This window comes from Theropithecus gelada, chromosome 15, assembly GCF_003255815.1.
Source record: "Theropithecus gelada isolate Dixy chromosome 15, Tgel_1.0, whole genome shotgun sequence".
NCBI classification, from domain to species: domain Eukaryota; kingdom Metazoa; phylum Chordata; class Mammalia; order Primates; family Cercopithecidae; genus Theropithecus; species Theropithecus gelada.
Window position 1 is genome coordinate 102,193,035 of NC_037683.1, and position 19,475 is coordinate 102,212,509.

The 19,475-nt window shown below is 44.9% G+C and overlaps 1 protein-coding gene across 1 annotated transcript in view; it reads right to left on the reverse strand.

The window, feature by feature from the left end:
• The window catches only part of SHC3 (SHC adaptor protein 3), a 168,006-nt gene that overhangs the window by 55,162 nt on the left and 93,369 nt on the right, over window positions 1-19,475 (reverse strand). Inside the window, exons 3-6 of the mRNA XM_025359904.1 lie at window positions 13,791-13,854; window positions 11,069-11,188; window positions 7,905-7,958; window positions 3,279-3,330 (exon numbers count right to left, since the gene is read on the reverse strand). Of these exons, the coding sequence (XP_025215689.1) occupies window positions 3,279-3,330; window positions 7,905-7,958; window positions 11,069-11,188; window positions 13,791-13,854 (290 nt within the window). The remainder of the gene's footprint in view (window positions 1-3,278; window positions 3,331-7,904; window positions 7,959-11,068; window positions 11,189-13,790; window positions 13,855-19,475) is intronic.

The window sequence follows — 19,475 nt, forward strand, 5'->3', positions numbered from 1 at the left end:
GGTGGTGGGGGTGGTGCTGGTGGCGGTGGTGGTGGTGGTGGTGGTGGTGGTGGCGGTGGTGCTGGTGGTGGTGGTGGTGGTGCTGGTGGTGGTGGTGGTGGTGGTGGTGGTGGTGGTGCTGGTGGTGGTGGTGGTGGTGGTGGTGGTGGTGGTGGTGGTGACCATCCAACTTAATGACTTGGGTCAGAGACCTTTTGTCCTTTCATTGAATTAACTATAGAAGCCATGGATTCTTGATACCAGAGAGACAAATATAGATTCTCATTAGAATTATTCTAGATTAACCACAAACACATGCAAGAATGTAGAAGCAAGAATCAGCATGGAAAAAGACAAGCAGTAACAGCATCGAGGGACTTGAACCCGTAACTGTAAAATTTTACAGAAGACTTTCCGGGGTGCGTTCTGTCCCTGATGGTCTTTAGGGGCTGTGCCTGTAGCCACAACACTACAAGGTCAGCTCATACACATAGGCCTAGGAGCCCTTGTGTGGGAACTTGGACATTTGAGAGCCCAAATAAGAACATTCACACTCAGAATTTCTTGCTACTCTGCCCAGTGGTAGAGGCCAATCTTCCTAAATTAACCCCTCTCTACATGGCGTAGGGGAGGAAGAAAGAAAATAGAGCAGTTGGGAGAAAGCCCTGCCACTTGCTCCTTCATGGAGGAAGTCATCCTGGTAAGAACACTGATGAGATGGAGCAGAACGTACTCACAGCTGGGCTGCTGCAGGGATGCAGCTAGACCCACCCTGCCTGCCCACACTGTCATCTAGTAGGCTGGGCCTCTTCATACGTGGTGAAAGGAGGGTTGAGGGATAAAGATGGCTGCAAATTCCTTGACACTCTTTCCTTGAAGAGTACATGTGGCTTCCTTCCCCTTGAGTCTGAGCTGGCTGTGACAGCTTTTTTTTTTTTTTTTTGAGATGGAGTCTCACTCTGTCACCAGGCTGGAGTGCAGTGGCATGATCTCGGCTCACTGCAACCTCTGCATCCCAGGTTTAAGTGATTCTCCTGCCTCCACCTCCCAAGTAGCTAGGACTACAGGTGCATGCCACCACACCTGGCTTATTTTTGTATTTTTAGTAGAGATGGGGTTTCACCACGTTGGCCAGGCTGGTCTCGATCTCCTGACCTCATGATCTGCCCGCCTCAGCCTCCCAAAGTGTTGGGATTACAGGCATGAGCCACCGCACCTGGCCAACAGTTGTGACTGGTAAATCTATGGCAGAAGTGAAGCTGAGCCTGGCCTTTCCCAGCACTGGAAGCATCTACTCTGGGTCTCATGGAACCTAGAGCTGCCACATAGAAAGCCCTGCTTCCCAGAGGGCTGAAGGGGCCACTTGGAGAGTGTCTGAGACTCCATGGAGGGTGCTGAGCCTCTAGTCATCTTTGCCAAGGTCCCAGGTGTGGAAGCAAAGCCAATTCGGACCTTCTAGACCAGCCCAGACTCTCTGGCTAAAGACCACTCGGTGACCCCTGTCGATGCCACTTGGGCAGATGAACTGACCAGCTGACACTTGCCTGAATTCCTGACCCACATTCTATTATAATAAAATGGTTGTTGTGAAGCCACTAAGCTTGAATAGTTTGTTACACGCAATAGATAGGTGGAAGTACAGAGTGAGGATCTCCCACTAACTGTCTCAAACAAAGGGCCTTAGTCAGCCGGGACTGCTGTAACACCACACGCTGGGTGACTTCAACAACAGACATCTGTTTCTCACAGTTCTGGAGGCTGGAAGGTGCCAGCAGACTTGGTGTCTAGTGAGGGCCCTCTTCCTGGTTTGCAGACGGCGCTTTCTTGCTGTGTCCTCGCACGGGTGGAAAGAGGGTGAGGGAGTTCTCTGAGGTCTCTTTGACAGGAGCACCAAACCCATTCATAAGGCTTCCCCCTCATGACCTAATGACTTCCCAAAGACACCACCTTCAATTGGGGCCTTTAATTAATGCAATACCATCATATTGGGGGGTTCTATTTTAACATGTAAATTTGGGGGTGACATGAACATTCAGTCCATAAGAGGGACCCTGTGTTGGTGGTGCCCTCAAGCACCAAAAATGGTGGAGATCCTTTTCTGCATCACAGGTCTGGCACTTGTCTTCACAATATCACCGCATACAAACCTGAGAGAGCCTGATGAGGCAGCCACGGGACATGTGGAATCGATCCTGATTCCCATGTCGCTGGACAGGAACTGTATTGTGGGCAGAAAGTACTCTTGGTTTGCCCCCGAGAAACCCAGTCAATGACTCAGGGCTAAACTCCTTCAGGATCTGGACCTAAGCCTTATTTCCCAGCCGTGGCAGTAGCTTGGAAACACCTGAAGAGCTTTTAGAAAATGTTGTCTGGGCCCCACTCTCTGAGGCCTGAGCATTGAGATTTCTTTAAGCTCCCCAGGCGGTGGCTTGGGGGAAGGTTCTCCATAGAGCCACATCAAGGATCAGTTCATCTGTTCTGTGTGGGCTACCTTAAAAATACGTCCAACATACAGCATTGGAGGGTAAGGCAGCAAAACAGAATATCAGGATCTCATTTGTATGAAAATGTTAAAAAGAGAGTGTATGTATATGGATAAAAATTAGGCAAAGCAAACTAGAAAATCTTAGTTGGTACCTGGGGTAGGGGGGTTGTGGAAGGAAGTGCTGTTTTGTGCTGTTATTAATTCCATTTGTTATTTCATCAGTGAGTTTTAAATTGCAGCTGTGGTGTGGTGCATCAGTAGCTGCCTGGAATCCCAGGGTAGTGCACCTTGGTCAGTCCCACCCACCCCAGCCATGCTACCATCCAATGGGCTTTGGTTTTATAAATGACTCCCCCCATCTAGCCTGTGCCTAAGGACTTAGAAGCTGAAAGGGGTATAAGCAGACAGCACCTGAGCTCAGACACTGGCCTGTAGGGCTGGCAGGGCAGAGTGAAGTAGCTCTGTGTGGCTTACTGGGCACTGGGCACACACCGGGAGCTGAAGCTGGGCAGGAGGACGGGCAGCAGGTGGTCTTCCAGGTGTAACCGAGGCCACTGTCAGAATATGGGCAGGGGCTGTTTGTGTGTAAATCAATTGTACCAAACCAGCTATGTGTTTGGTGGTCAGAGAGGTCCAGTACCTCCTAACTCAGCCAGGCGATCTACAATCCTTGCAAACCTCATTCATCCTTAGTAATACAAGATGGCACTGCTCATTGGTCGGGAGGGGGCTGAGATAATGAGGACCAGCTCATATAGAATGTGAAGGCTGGCTATACACAAATGAGAGATTATAGGGGTCAAGCACTGCTTACCTCTGCGATTAACAGGGTCCTTAGCCACATATGCAACATAGTCAGTTGTGTCCTGTTAAAGAAAAAAGATGTCTATATCACTAATCACAAGTGACAGAACACACAGTGAGGGACACAGAGCACAAACCAGTGAGCTTAGAAGGACTCAACCACCAAACAGCTAAAGTATCAAATGCTGCCTAAGAAACAGCCCACAGAAGACTCAAACTATATAATGTGGGTAGCAACCACCCAGAGGGCTCACATTGTAGACTCTGACTCAGCAAGTCTGGGGTAGGGTCTGAGGTCCTGCACTTCTAACCAGTTTCCATGTATACTGAGGCCGCAGTGTCTCAGTATCCCACGGGAGCTGGTTAGAAGTCCATTCACACTTTGAGCAGCAAGGAGAAAAGGCATGTTGGATCGCTCGAGAAGCTTTAAAAACATTGATACCTGCGTCCCAACGTGCACACAATCCGATTTAATTGGTTTGGATGTGAGGCCTGCGTGCTAGTTTTTAGATGCTCCCTAGATGACTGTAACGTGAACCACAAGTTAAGAACCACTGCTCTCAGCTTTGTCTACACCAGTGGTTGTCCAATTTGAGCTGGTATCAGAATCCCCTGCAGGGCTTGTTAAAATAGAACGCTGAGCCATACCCCTGAGTTTCCAATTCGGTAGTAGTTCTGGGGTAAGGGCTCAAAATTTGCATTTCTGACAAGTTTCTAGCTGCTGTGGCTCTGGGGGCCACACTTTGAGAACCGCTAGGCTAGAAGAAAACCAGAGTGGATGTTCAAAGGCTGACTGCAAATGCTGCCTTCATGGTGGATGAAATATAATGGTTATTTTCTTCTTGGATATAAATAATGATCTTAATACTTTAATATGTTTTAAAAATATGAGCTCTACTGAGAAGACTCATCCTTCTGTATGAAATGTGAGTTTCTTTGCCTGCCTTCTCACGTAATCAGTGCACAGGGGAAATGATAACCTCAAAAGTAGACCAAGGCAACCATGTGCATTTTAATTCATAAACAAATATGCAGAGGAACCAGTAATTATCTTAACTCTTGAAAGCAGAAAAGACTCCTCTGCAAAGCTGATATTTTCAACATTCAAGACTCCGTGGGGCAACTGGTAAAAGTCTACCCCATTTTGGCAGACATTTCCCATATGTTACTGCTTTGAAGGGCTTCACCAGCTTATTGATACACTCCCGATGTTGCCAGTACCTAAAGGCTCTGTTGTGACTTGCTCCACTGTTTTCTCTATGGGCAAAGGAGACATCCCCTTCTCTCTCAACAGTGCCCTACAAAAGCTCTCCAAGGAGAGAGGGATGAGGGAGAGAGTGAGTATGGGGCGGCCATGTCACTGTTGTGGGACATCTGCTGTAGGATCAGGTGGGTGGTGCTGGGCACTTCTCCACACCCCATCCCGCTGGATCTTACACAGCCCAACAAGACCACACCAGTGTAGAATTCTTCCAGCAGCTCTTGAGATAATGGTGCTGTTTCCCCCGTCATTCCGCAGGGTGTGGCTCAGCTAAGTTGTTTTCTTTTCTGCTCAGGACACTGTTCCCTGGTGTATTCACAGGCTGACTAGGGAAGGGAAGTGAAAGATTGTCCACCTGGTCAAACTGGCTTCCGGTCATTTCCATCAAGGGGGATGTGGTCAGAATCTGAAGTTATTGGCAAAAACAAGGATGACAGCTTGTAATCACAGACACTTCCTGAACTCACGAGACGTGAATGTCAGAAGGATCCTTAGAGAGCATCTAAGAGAGCACCAGGGTTTCTCAAGCTGAAATCCATGGAACCCTAGGGTTGGACAGGTGCCTTCTCCAGTGTTTGAGATGTCACCAGCATTTAAAAAAAAATTTTATTTTCATTTCCATGATTATCTTAAAAATTAATACAAGAGTATCTGGGATCATTTAGATGACCACTGTGTTATCAAGTTCTGCATACGATCTCAATGCCAGGATTTGCATCTGGGTTTCCAACATTATGAGTGCTAGGTTTTCAAAGAATTAGAAAGAAAAGGACACAGGGTAGATTCCTCTGCCCACATAAAGCAAATTGACATTACATTTGTACATGATATACAACTGAAGTTTTTCCTTGAATAGAAGAAATTAGTGGAAGAATTGAGTCATCCAGGTGCCTACGGTAATGGAGAGACATTGAACTGAAAAAATTCTGCCCCATGGTGGCCAGGCCAGCATCACATTGAGAATGGAGATTTAGTTTCAGCAAACTTTGTCCATCATAGCAAAGCAGTATTACATTGAATGTCATTGGCCCTACAATGTTTACTTGTATTTGACTTTCAAATTTAAGTAGGGGTTAGAGTTAACTAAAAAGTATAAACATAAGAAGTTTATTTTTAATTTATTTTTGCACATATTCAGGTAACAAAATTAGAGTCAGCATTAGTAATGAATACAAGGAATTTCTTTTGCATTGTTACTCTGGCTCAAAGTTGGGTAAAGAGGGAGAATAGAGAGACATAATATGTCCCTGTCTCTCAGATGGTCAATGGCCAAACTTTTCTGATGCCAGTATTGATCCTTTTCTGGCAGAGCAGGCAAATATATTACCATTCAAAACAATGTTCTTGTCATCAGGAAGCACACTAAGTTCCAAAGACAGAGCTGCAAAGTGCTGTTCTGCATTTATTCTATCCCTGTTCCCACTCCCCAAGAACCCCTGAGCCTGGCCATTGTTCTGCCATTCTTGGGGTGGTCTTTTAACACTGCTAATTACAGTAGATTATAATTACAGCATACCCTTTTTAGAGGGGAATTAATGAAGTTTTCTAGTCTATCTTGCTTGCTAGTTCAAAATACCATTTTCCTAATGGGTAAACTGAGGCACTAAGTCATAAGTGACATGTACACTTAGCAGGAGAACAAGGACTAGAACATAGAATTGTCAGCTTTATTAAAAATGTCTAACAATTATAACGTGCTAAATTCATGGTTACAAATCAATTTGGAATGTAATCTCATGCACAATATAAAATGCATTTGGATTGGTTAAAATGGAAAGTAACTAGGCTTCCTGTCCTGTGTTATGACATTTTATAAACCAGAAAAAAGAAATCACAGAAAATATAACAGGTTGTGGATTACTTTAAGGATTACTAAATGTTTCTAATTTTTTTAAAAAAATAAGAGATAAGGAAATCTGAAAAAAAAAAAGTATAGTCCTATGTGCATCCTGAAAATAAAATAGTTTTGACACAAACCAATGTAATTGGCTCCCAACGATCTAGATATGTGTGTTTTCACTTATAATATCAACATTAAGACAGGTTTAAGGCGAGTTCTTGAAGGAAGCTATTAATGCAGATGTACAAGACATCTGCCTTTTATATGTCAAAACTGGGTTATCCTCCAAATTTAAGAAACTATGGTTCCAAACATCACAAGGGGCAAGGAATTAGAAAACCACTGCAAATTAGGTAGGAAATAGGTGGACATATACATATAGACAGCATCTGAAGAAATGCACCTTAGGCCAGGTGCAGTGGCTCATGCCTGTAATCCCAGCACTTTGGGAGGCCAAGACAGGTGGATTACTTAAGCCCACGGTTTGAGACCAGCCTGGGCAACATGGTGAAACCCTGTCTCTACTAAAAATACAAAAAAACTAGCCAGGCATGGTGGTGCGTGCCTGTAGTCTCAGCTACCTATGAGGCTGAAGTGGGAGGATCACTTGGACCCAGGAGGTCAAGACTGCAGTAAGCTGTGATGGCGCCACTGCATTCCAGCCTGGGCGACAGAGTAAGACCCTATTGGATGAGTTCAATTGGGGAAGACTTCCACTTTCTGAATATGCATCTCAATGAGGACTTTCATCTTACAATAAAATGTAAGAAATGATAAGGATTAGAGAGAAAGGAAGTGTGTGTGTGGATTCCACTCTGTCCCGGGAGCGGGAGGTGGTTTTCTGAGTTTACCTTCATGACAGTACAGTTCAGATGACATGGCCACTCTGAAGCTGAATGCTGACATCCTTTGTAGCATTCCTGCCCAAATGTGGGAAGCAAATTCCCTTGTTATTCCGCCTTCTTCATTAAAGATGTGAAGCAAAAATAGAACATTCTCATTCTGTTCTCAAGTCTCCCTCTTACTCTCTCTGTCTCTGCAACTCCTTCCTTGTTGGCAAAGCAAACTATTAAAGGCTGCAGTATTACACTAGGAGAGAAAAACGCTGATTTTAAATGCTTATGAATAGAGCAGACTAAGTAAATTTACATTCTTCAGGCAGACTTAAAATATTAATATGGAGGTCAGATAAAAAAAACAAAAAGTAGGGCAAGAGCAGAGTGACAGCGTGAGAAGCCCACGGCAACTCTGGGGCCGGGGGAACTATTTCATCACCTCGTAAGAATGCCAGTGCTTCCAGGATTTTGACAGCTTTTGGCTAATGAAATGAAAACTAATGGTGGGGTTCTTGTCACAGGTTTTCCCTAAAAAGAAAATGATGGCCAAGAAGACCTTTTAGGGAAATCAGGAGGGGGAAATCTGTTGGCATCACAATTCACTTTTTTTACGGTGTCTTGCAAGGCGTATTTTTGAAGCAGGGGTCCCTTCTCAGAAATTCCCAACAAGAGCAAGAGACCAACCCCAAGGGCACTTACCGGGTCTCCCCCAGAGGCGAAGGAGATGGACCGCATGTGGTGATTCGCTATGATCTGCCAGGCCCAAAACAAGAAACGAGATGTGCTGTTATTGCGCTTTCCACATTTTGGAAAAGCAACTGTCTGTTGGCAGGCATTACAAATTGACATGTTTTCCTGAAAATTGGTACCTATATAAAAATAATGATTATAAAAGTAATAGTAATAGATCACCTTTCACAATCTGATGACTGCTGTCCAGCTGCTTTGCCAGAATAGCGTCCGTGAAGCCTCGCTGCAGCCTGTGGCATGGGAACTATCACCATCCCACTTCACAGGTGAGGAGCCAGAACCCAGAGGGGTCAAGTGGCTTGCTCAAATTAAGACAGCTGGTGATTAGCAGAGCTGTGATCTAACACAGGGCGTGTATAGAGCACCCTTAACATAAGTGACTCCATCTTAGAAAAAGACTCCATCTTACATTTCAAGAAGCAACATGCCAACAGGTACCAGATGTTTGCCTAATGAATAAAGATAGCACCCAACAAGATAAGGACATAAAAAGGTATATTCTTTTACTATCAGTCCTTACCAGAGGACTCTGGTCATAAAAAGCAGGACTTCACCAGCTTGAAACAGCCTTCTTAACAGACACCGTCTTGCTGTCACTGGTGATGAGCAGCCAGCACCTGCCAATGAAGGCTCTGCCCACATCAAAGACTCTTCCTTGCAAGACATGTTGTCCATCTGGATCAAGCCAGGACACTCTCTTTGTCCATGTCACTTGCCCCAGAATGGTTTATTAACCCCTACTCCTATCTCTTTTTCTCTTGATGTTAAATGTTACTTGGTTTACTGTGGAATGTCAATCTGTAACATTTATATACTGATTAAGTATACTCTTAAGTATGGTTTGCAATATTGACTGACCTGGGGAGTGGCTTCAGCCTATGTGCCCACAGCTCTGATATGGAATGAACTCCATGTAGCTCATGGTTTTTATTACTAAAATAGCTTCAGTGAAAGTCTGACCTTGTGGAAAGACACAAATGTGTGTGGGTCTGGTTATGTCTGACCTTGAGTCGCTTATGACAGGGAGGCCCACCCCGAGGCCAGGGTCTTAACAACCATGCCTCTTCCAGAAGGAACCTGTCTCACCCACACACCAAAATATCTCAACTTACAGATTATGTTTCCAAAAACACACTGGGGTCTCCGATACAGAACCCACAGCTAGAATGGGGGGAAATGTGGCCCGTCTTCCATTTTATCCCATTTGTATCATGTGCATATAAATTAGAAAGCCAGCGTCCGAGATTTCACCTCGGCACTGTCCAAAGCACTCTTGTAATTTATCAATGTGAAATCCAGAGCAGACAATCCGTGTTAATTTTAAAATGGGAAATTTCCATTAGCTTTATAAACTGCAGCGTACAGTGGAATTTAGTAGACACTGAGTAAATTAGAAGCTGCCCTAAATTTAAAAAGCGACATAAGTCTTCCACGCTAATTTTATCTTTTAAAAGACAATGTAATGACATTGAAGTAAATTTCTGGGGATGGGAACAGAGCTCATCTCTATCCCAACATAACCAAGCTCAGTTCTGCAGAGTCCCCTTGGGCCCCTGTCCTCAGGCAGGCAGTCAGAATTTACATGGCTATAATCACACTTCCCAGGGATTTGTCTAAACATGCTCCTGTGAAACTTGAAATAAAATATAATTGAATTATAATAGAAAATAAGACAGTTTTAAATGCCTACTTTGGTTATTGGCACTTACAACACCTCAGGATCTAGAAACCCCTGAGTACATAAGTGAATAGAAAATGAAGCTGGCTACATAGGCTGCACCCAAGCCCCAGCTGAGTTAAACTAAAAATAGTGGCCTTTGCAGCTCTCTGGAATCTTCCCTCTGGCGCAAAGGTAGAGGGCTCCTAAGAAAACAATGACAAAATAGCAATCACCAGAAAATGATAAACTATGGCTCCCAAAGTTTTACATTTTTGCTTATTTAATTTTTGCTTATAAGGCAGGTCTAAAACTGAAGTTTGGAAATTAAATTGGAAGCTATGATTTGGGAAAAAAAATGAAAGTCATGTTTGATTGACATGATGCATGAGCCTTAGTCTGTGGTTGTATGTTATGTCTTTGAGTAAGACAGAAATTGAAAACCAGGGTAAGAAAATTAGAGCTAATTGACCTAAATCACATGTTTCGCCCTGAGGGTGTTGCGTCTCATTTCCACCTGGAACTCTGTAGAGGGGAGTGGCTGTTGTCTTGCTGCTGTCTCATCGGATGGAGAAAGGAGTGTCTAGCCAGGCTGTGACAATGTCGGAATCAGGTATAGTATTATATAGAGAGGTCCCATCCGAGCTCCAGCTCCTACTGCCAGCCCCAAAAGCTGAGCCAGAGCAGAGCAAGGAAGGGGAGTCCACACTCCACACCCCCTGGATACTGGTCAAACATTTCACCTGTGCCTCATTTGACCTTCAGAAGTGCCTTGTTGGTAGCTAAAATAGCTACTCAAACACCCATTTTTCCAGCTAAACAAATTAATGATGACTAGATCAGAGAAATCTAAAAGATAGACACTGTGCAGGAATGCAACCATCCTCAATAAAATTAGCCTTAATTAACACTGTGGCTGTGGTGTCTCAGTCAGCTCCAAATTCATTCCACACTGGCTATTCCATAGACAACACCACTTCTCATTACCCCTACAACAGTATGTACTACAGGATGCTCCAAAATAATGAGCCACTAAAGGAAAAAAAAAAAAAAAATCACCAATTAGACCACTACATGCCATCCACTTCAAAGGTAATAAAATAAAATATAGCCTGTAAAACCAATTAAATATGGTGTAAAAGAAAAAATAAGGATAAGGACATTAAGAAGAGACTTTGCACACACATCTGTTTTTTTGTTCGTTTGTTTTTTACATTGCATGTAAACAAATGATTTCACGCATTATCCTCCAAAGAAATAAAAAGCAGAATTAAAGAGAGCCGATTTCATTTATCATTCTCTTGGTGATCCTTCAAAGTGGCCAAAGTTCATACTCTAGTAAAACTTTGACACAAACATATGCTATGTGAGCTCAGTAAAGCTGCAAGGAAGACGCCTGCAAACACTCATCAGCTGGGGCTGTGGGCAGGAACAGGGGATCTGAGCACCCACGTACCTGTTTGGAGTCCGGAGTTCGCAGGTTCAGACTGGCCGTGGAGATGGTCAGGGAGATGCTCATTCCCGCAAACTGGAGGTTGCTCTTTCCCAAGATGCTGGACAGCATTTTGCTCGGAGGCTGTGAAATTGAAGAGCATTATTTTAGCTGTTTCATTTCCATCTCAAAGGGTGGGGAAGTAGATGCTTGCCATACCCCCAAACTCTCACTGATTGTTCCTTCCTCCTTAGGCATAGGAAGACAAAATGTGAAATGAGTAAGCTGGGAGTCGGGGGTCCAAAGTTAATATGCAGATTTTAGAACATGCAACATGCAAATTATAAACCATGTAATATGCAAATGCTGAGGTGAGAACTCCTGCAGGCAGGCAGAGGCATCAGTCTTCCAGGCCTTTTCCCTGGCCCTGTTGGGAAGTGTCTCATGGGGAAGCCCTTGTGTATAAACCTGGGGAAAGCCCATTGCATTTTGCAGGCTCAGCAACCTGGTATCATCACACCTACTTCAGAGGAAGAGTCAAACTAACTTAGAGGAAGACTAAAGCAGGCCAGCTCTAGGGGATTATAAGAATCCCAGAGAGCTGCAAGGATGTTTGTGGCCGAAGGGAATGGACCACAAATTTTTTGGCGCACTCTCCCTGGTCAAGGTTCTCATGAACTGCCCTGTTAGAAACCCATGGGCCTAGAACCAGCACAAGGATAGACAGACATGGCCTGGCTGTAACTGGTGCATCCATTACCCTGTCAGAAATGTCCTTACAGGGGACTGACAGCTGTATTTTGGGGCCAGGGACCTTTTTCCTGGGTACCTGGGTGGGCAAGGACCTTTGGTACCAACCCATCCTTTCTTTTTGGATTAGAACACTTTCTCTTTTGATATGCTAATTAGTTCCTAAGCAGGTGCACACCCTTTTTAATCTCCTGAAGGAGCTATTTAAAAACAGAGATGCTGAGGCCCCACCCATGAGATTCTGGGTAGAGCCAAGAAATGGGCATTGTTTCCACCAAGAGAACCATGAGGGTGCCCCAGGATGAGCTGGGACCTGGAAGATGAGATTCCACTTCTCCGTTCTCAGTCGCTGTCCTAGTTCCTGTAGTGGAGACTCTGGAGCCTTGCTTGGTTCCCCATGGACTGGCCAGAACACAGGCTGGCACATCTGAATCTTCATTCAGAGTTCTCTGCCGGAAACCCAGCTGCCCTGTGGATGCATGAAAGTCCCCAAGACCTGAAGACAGAAACAAGCTTGAGCCTGGGATCGGCAGAGCCACACACGCAGCTGTCCAGATGATCTGGATCAGGAACGGGCAGCCTCGGGTCAGATTCAGAGGTTCTTTGAAGGACATTTTCGCCACAATTCAGGTTAGGCATAGAAAAGCCTTGATTGTGGATTTTGCTGGGTCTTCACTAGACACTTAACTGAAGAGGTTTTCATGGTTTCTCCTAATCCAGGCTTTTTATTTTCCTTCTGGCTCAAATATCTTCAGGATGAAAAGTCCTAGTGCAGTGTTTGAACACGCAGCCTGTGGAGCCCAGACCTCTGAGCTTGCTCTCAGACAACATCTACCCACACTGCAGCCTTTCCCCTCCGTGCCACAGTTGTGGTTGTCTGTAATATGGGGATATCCAGTGGTATTCTAGTGCTGGCTTGGCTCAGCTGATGGGAGCCAATTATTAAATTTTTCAGAATTTTATAATCTGACGGTTAATCACAGTTGTATTAAAAATGAATGTATGTAAACTTACAGTTAAATAAATTACCTTAAAAAAAAAAAACAGATGACAGGGCCGGGCATGGTGGCTCACGCCTGTAATCCCAACACTTTGGGAGGCCGAGGCAGGTGGATCACAAGGTCAAGAGATTGAGACCATCCTGGCCAATATGGTGAAACCCCATCTCTACTAAAAACACAAAAATTAGCTGGGCATGGTGGCGTGCACCTGTAATCCCAGCTATTTGGGAGGCTGAGCCAGGAGAATCACTTGACCCAGGAGGCAGAGATTTCAGTGAGCCAAGATCATGCCACTGCACTCCAGCCTGGGGGATAGAGCGAGACTCTGTCTCAAAAACAAACAAAAAAACAAACAAAAAAAACAATAAATGCTCAACACGCATCACTTCCTAATTCTTTTGCTGCATTAACTACTAACTGCTTTCCAAGTTATTGATGCCCACGGTACTTGTATGGTGGAAACATTATGTAACCATGAGCTACCACATCTCTCTTCCCGACTCTGTCTTTGAGGGATATCATTTGGAGAAATTGAAATCAGCCACAGTAGAAGTACTGGCATCACAGAAATCAGAAAATGCTACAAACTCTACTTTTCATTCCCCTGCCCAACCTGGAGAGCTGGTTGTTAAACACTTACCAGCACACCACTGGGGATATCTACCTCAGTTGTTGTAATTAAGTGAATTGATGTATTCAAAGTGCTTAAAGGAAAGCCTGACCCTGTTTTAAGTGTCTGTTGTTATCACTGTCTTCAGAGTTTATGCCACAGTGAGTGAGTAGCCAGGGTGTCTACTTCCGAGACAGGGACAGCTAACCGTCCTCAACCACATGAGACAGAAAGCAATCTAAGCCCTTTCTGCTTTTAGAAGTAGCAAGCGCCAGGCCCCAGAAAGAGGACAATGAATAATTCTGTGTGACTGAAGATACCGAGTGGCGAAAAAGAGGAAGCAAAGGAGGAGACACAGTTAGACACAGAGCATTGAGGACAGTACCTTTCTCTTCTTGAAGGCTCCCTTGGCACCAGGGACAGCTTCACAGACACGGCTGATGGCTTCCCTTAGGACAGGAAGAAAAAGCCATTTTATCATGTGTTGGTCAGGATTATGGAACCCAGAGATGCTACACTTGCACATCCAAAGAAAATAACTGCCCGTTTATTTCAGTATAGAAAAGAGACCTGCCAATTTGGAAGTCATCCAACTCTTCTTCTAAAACACAAAACTAAACAAAATGCAAACAGGTCATCATAAAACCTCTCCTGGCAATATTCTAGTTCTCTTTGTTGTAGTGGCTGGATGCTAACAGTGTCATCTGTGTCAATGCTACACTTTTTTTTTTTTTACATTTTGCTAAGATTCTATTTTTGTAAGTCAGCACCCTAAAACACACTCTTCCCGACACCGTGATGCTGTTGGTCTCCATGACTTTGGTCAGGACATCAGGCCCAAACCTAATCAACCACCTCGGTTGATCAAGATCCTTCTTAAGTGAGTTAGAATGTAATTAAAAGAAACGTGGTCATCTGAGTTTTATTCACAGTTTCTGTGGTTAGTGAATCTCACAAAATCAAGAGGGGTTGGAAGGAGAAGAGGAACTGCAGGGTGTATAAAGGAGCCAGCAGTGAGGTGATGTGCAGGGCAGTTCCATGGAACAGCACTGGTGAGGCTGCTGGGACGTGCAGGCATGGTCCTGGTGGAGGAGGCAGAGTGCCCTGGTATTGAGTGGCTAGGGGGCATGAGTCCAACACACGGTTCTGCATGGGGGCAGGAGGGTCCCAGAGGGAGAGGAAGCAAGACAGGATTGTTGCAGCTGAGGGCTAGGGTGGCAGGAAGGGGATGCTGGAGAGGAAACACAGCGCAATCTCATGACCCAGCCTAAGTGAGAAATGCCTGGGAGGTGGGCAAAGGTGGCTCCAAGTCAGGGGTCCAGAAAAGAGCTGGTGACCCTTCCCACTCACACATGGAAGGGAAAATACTAGTACATAGAAAAAATCACAGGGACTTGGAGACACGGTGAATGACAGAAGATAACAGGTCCTCAGAAACATTCTATAAACTTTCTAGGTTCAATACTTCTTCAAATTAATTTCTACCATGTGGACGAAAAATAATCACCATAACGACACAGTGCTTTGAACAGAAATATGTCCATATCAGTTAGGTGACTGACTGTTAGGACAAGCTTCCCATTTGCCACTCAATTCATTGTAGAGAGCAGGGAAGGAAACATTTTTCCTAAAACTCAGATGCCAGGAAAACCGTAGGCAATGAATCATCATGACATGGAAAAAGTGAAGCAAGAAACAAATGTTTTTGATGTTTATGCTTACTTCTATTCATTTTATAATAATATTCTAACTGTGGTTCTATCAAAGTGACCAATCACGTATCATCTAAAGTACTTTCTAAAAGCTAACTTCTTATTAAAGAAGGTCAAATTGTCTCTTTACAGACCTATATAAACCTATTATGTATATTTTATCTGTTGAATTCTTAGAAAACTAGTTCAGTGAATCTCTGCGTTGTATTTCTTACATTAAAGAGACATACTTAGTTGAGCAAGGCAGCTAAACCTCTGATGGTTCCAGCAGGGTAGAAAGATATTATATGGGGAAGTGTCTCCCTTTAATCACTCCATAAATATTCCTAATAAGCACCGTATTTATTTTACCATCCACCGACATGGAGTCTAAAAGAAAAAAATCAGACTCCAAGGACAGTTATCCAAAAAGACACACGGTTCCAAATGTCTCATTTAGTCAGCCCCTGGAGCTTGCAACAGGACTCTGCTGCTTCTGTGCTACTTTGGGGGATGTGAGGTAGAAACTATTCATTACCAGTTAGAAGGAATTACAAAGCTCTGAAAATAGTTAACATTTCTTTCCAATACCTTTTCACACAGAACGGAGTGCACAGGTCTCAGCGCACATTTGCAGATAGAAGAAGTTCCAAACATTTCTCAGAGCTCGTGTCCTCAGGGAAAATCCTAAGGATCCCACTTGTGAGCCTTTAGAATCCCCAAAGGAGTTTTCAAATGAAACTGCTTTTTAGAAAAATGTTCTCTTTTCATCACTGGCATAAATTCCTTTCTAATGCTCATACGATAACACGCGTGTGTGAATTCTCATTTCAACCACGCTGATGGTATCTATTTCTGTTTGAAATAGAAATGCAGCATAACTATTAATAACTGCAATATTTAGATGCCTGGAATGAGTTACTTTAACTCCAAAATCTAATTTTAAATGTAACTATTCTCAATTCCCCTTCTCGCTGTTTAAGTGCAGTACATTTTGGTAAGCAGTACTGTTTCAATTTGTTCGTTTAGCAATCATTATTTAGCTTTATGTAATTCCACTTAATCCCCATTTGAGTCTCAGGTACCAATTTTGCCCTGTTTTTAATCATAGGGATTGCTTCTTAACATTCTGTTCAGTATGACCTTGTTTCTGCGAGCCAAATAATGACCTCAGAACTCGGCTAATATGAAAATGGGACATTTGGCAACCTCCGTGGTCATCTGAAAGTCTCGGAAGCCAGCCCAACCGCCAGATGTGAAACCTCATTGTCGTCATGATTTCACCATCTTCCCTTCAGAACTGGACTCTTTGAAATCATGTAGTAGCATCTTTCTCCCTCCTCATCCATCTCGCTACAGCCCATCCCAAGGCCCCACAAAGAATGGTCTATGTGACTGGCATGGATCAATGCACATCAGCAGAGAAAGAGTTACCCAAGAAGCAGCATTTCAGTGAGTGGACAGCTACCCAGAAAAAAATTATGTTGGGCTCCTATCTCTTGCCTTATATGCAAATAAATTATAGCTGGGTCACAAATTGAATTCATTTGTAATGAAACGATGATAGTAGTAAAAGAAAACTGGGAAGAATATTTTAAAATTATCTTTTAGTGGACAGATGTTACAAAATCCAGAAGCCATAAAAGAAAAATATTGACACACTCAATAGTGTAAAAAAAATTATGGACAAGAAAATATGTTACATTTCACAGTCAACAAAGTAATTGTCTTAATAAAAGTCAGCAAGGACACTATCAAAAGCCCAATAGAGGGCAGAGCAAAGGATATGGATAAAGAGTTCTCAGGAAAGGCAATATGCATGGCTCCGAAAAACACAAAAATATACTCAACTTTAATCATAACCAGAATGTAGATTAAAGCCTGCACTGAAATTCTATTTTCATAGCCAAAGATTGAAGCTTTACAGTCCTTTGCAGGGAAGCAGGCACCCTTCTCAGTGCTCTGTAATATCCTCCCACCTCCATACCTTGTGTGAGTTTCTTGCCTCCTCTAAGAACCCTGAAACTCTAAAGTTCCAGCCTCTAAACCTCCCCCTGCTCATCTCCTCTTCTGGCCACTGTGTGACCAGGACCCTGAGTGAGTGTGTGCTGGTACAATAAGACTATCCCACTCCCTTAGTCCTTTCTAATTCAGTGCACTCAGTGGGCCCTGCTCCTTGCTGGGCTGGACGGAGCCTTGAATCTAATCCACTCGCCTCCACACAAGAAAAAGTCTTCCATCACTTACGTGTAACCCCATTTATCTATTTTTAGTAATAAACATGTCCAGGCCCAGCAGAACAGTAAAAACCCTGACCTTCATTTAAACCTCTCTTCCTCCCTCCCTAGGGCCTACCTAGGGAACCTCCAGGTGACCACGTAAGAAAAGGCCTCCTAACCTTCCAGCTGCAGCTCCTGACCCCTTGGTGAGGTAGGGATGACTGCAGGGGGTGGATACAGAGAGGTCAGGGATGGAGAGGTGACACTGACAGCCCCAGTGCTGAGCCCTCTGGCCAGGCTGGTAGTACCTTGCAGGGAAACAGGCAACCCCCTTGGTGCTCCTGGATGTCCTCCCGCCCCCATGCCCTGTGTAAGTTACTTGTCTCCTTTGAGACTAAATCTCCAGCCTCTAAGCCATGGCGAGCACCTCCCCTCCAGGGCTCCACACAACCCCTCTCCTCTCAGGGACACTTTCCTTTTTTATTTGAAGACTCCTCCCCAGGAGCAGGGAGGTGCCCATGGGTGAGATGGACAGTGTCTGATCTTCACCCCACATACCCACTCCCTCCTAGCATCCACACCAGTGGGGAGCTCCAGCTTCTTGCTGGTGACATTGCTCCTGTCATCAGCAGAAAGCCGACTGGGCCACATGGGTACCCGTCTCTGGAACCAGCACCTTTGCCGGGCTATAGCAGGAGGGCAGTTTCTCCTCAAACACAGCCACTCCTGCTGCATGCTTCTCTGTGTGAGTCAGACATCAGTCCATGGGGCCACCCAGGCCCTGGTGACACGTGTCAAAGTCTTGGTCATCTCCTAAGCCCCTCATTGACTCTGAAGCCAGAAGAACCATTGCCCCTCCTCCATGGGAGGACTGACAGGGCACTAAGGACTTCCTCTTTTCGCTATATAACTTTGGGGTGAGGGTTGGGCAAAGTACAGCAAAATAGATTATCACTCCTCTTTCCAAGCCCTTTGTAGGAGGGCCAGCCCTCCCTTGAACTGTTGGAGTCAACCTATGCCCCATGGACTCCAGGCAAACTTAACCAGAGTCCCATTTTACCCTGCAGTTGCCTCCCGCCCTCCTGTGTGAAGGAGCCTCAGGGTCTCTGGACTCTGAATGCTTCAGCGGCCAGCAGCTCACCCACCTTCCCCACTGGCCACTCATCTCCGAGTACCAGAATTTTACAGATACATACCACACCCAATTGCTAGCTCCGCTTCAGTGTCTTAAAATCATCACAAACTTGATGTTTTCAAACCCAGCCTTAATTTTCCCCATCAAAAATATTTCTCTCCTGTCTTCCCAGGGCAGAAAACAGCACTGTGGTCCACCCGGCAGCTCTCACCCCACCCTTACCAGCCACACACCAAACCTATCACAGTCCTGCCTCCATGGGGAAGGTGAGCCAGGCTGCGCTCCCTAGAAGCCTTCATAGTAGTGGAGGAGACAGGATAACACAGTCACACGTGTGCTATGAAGGACTGGAATGTGCGATTCTACCTTTCAGAGTAGCAAGAGGTCAGTTACCTGGTCAGCAAATAAGGCTCAATGCCAAAGAAGCAGGTGCTGAAAGAGGCAGTGGAGGAAGATTCTATAAAAATACAAACCAGACCAGGAAGGAGCACAGCAGGACAGTGGACGTGCAGGAGCGCCAGCTGGCTGGGGCCAGGTGTGCAGAATCCTGGGAGACAGGCAGAGTCATGGAGGTTTCTGATTCAGGTCTTAGAGGCATTTCAGGATATGCCAAGGAGTGGGAAACAACCAACGCCTTTTTAGAAGACCCTGATATGATAGAAATAGCCGCAGTGTGCAGACAGGCAGAAAGGGCTGAGAAGCTGCAGACAGGGAGATTAGCTGGGAAGTTACTGATGTTGTGATGGCCAGACTGGGATTTTGAGAGTGAAAATGAAAAGAAGACCATTTGGAGAAGAAGCCCACAGACCTGCTTCATTACGGAGACTGATGCTGAGGGCGGGCCCACAGATGATTCACTCTTTCATCTTGGGAACAGACTCTCTCTTTTTCGGGAGGGTCATTTTCTCCATCCTGAAGCTATTGACACCAGGTAGACTATGTCTGAGAGCTGGATTTGCAGCGGGGACAGAGCTGGGAGGCTGCCAGGCCAGGTCGAGGGCACGTAGGAGCCCAGGCACCAGGAG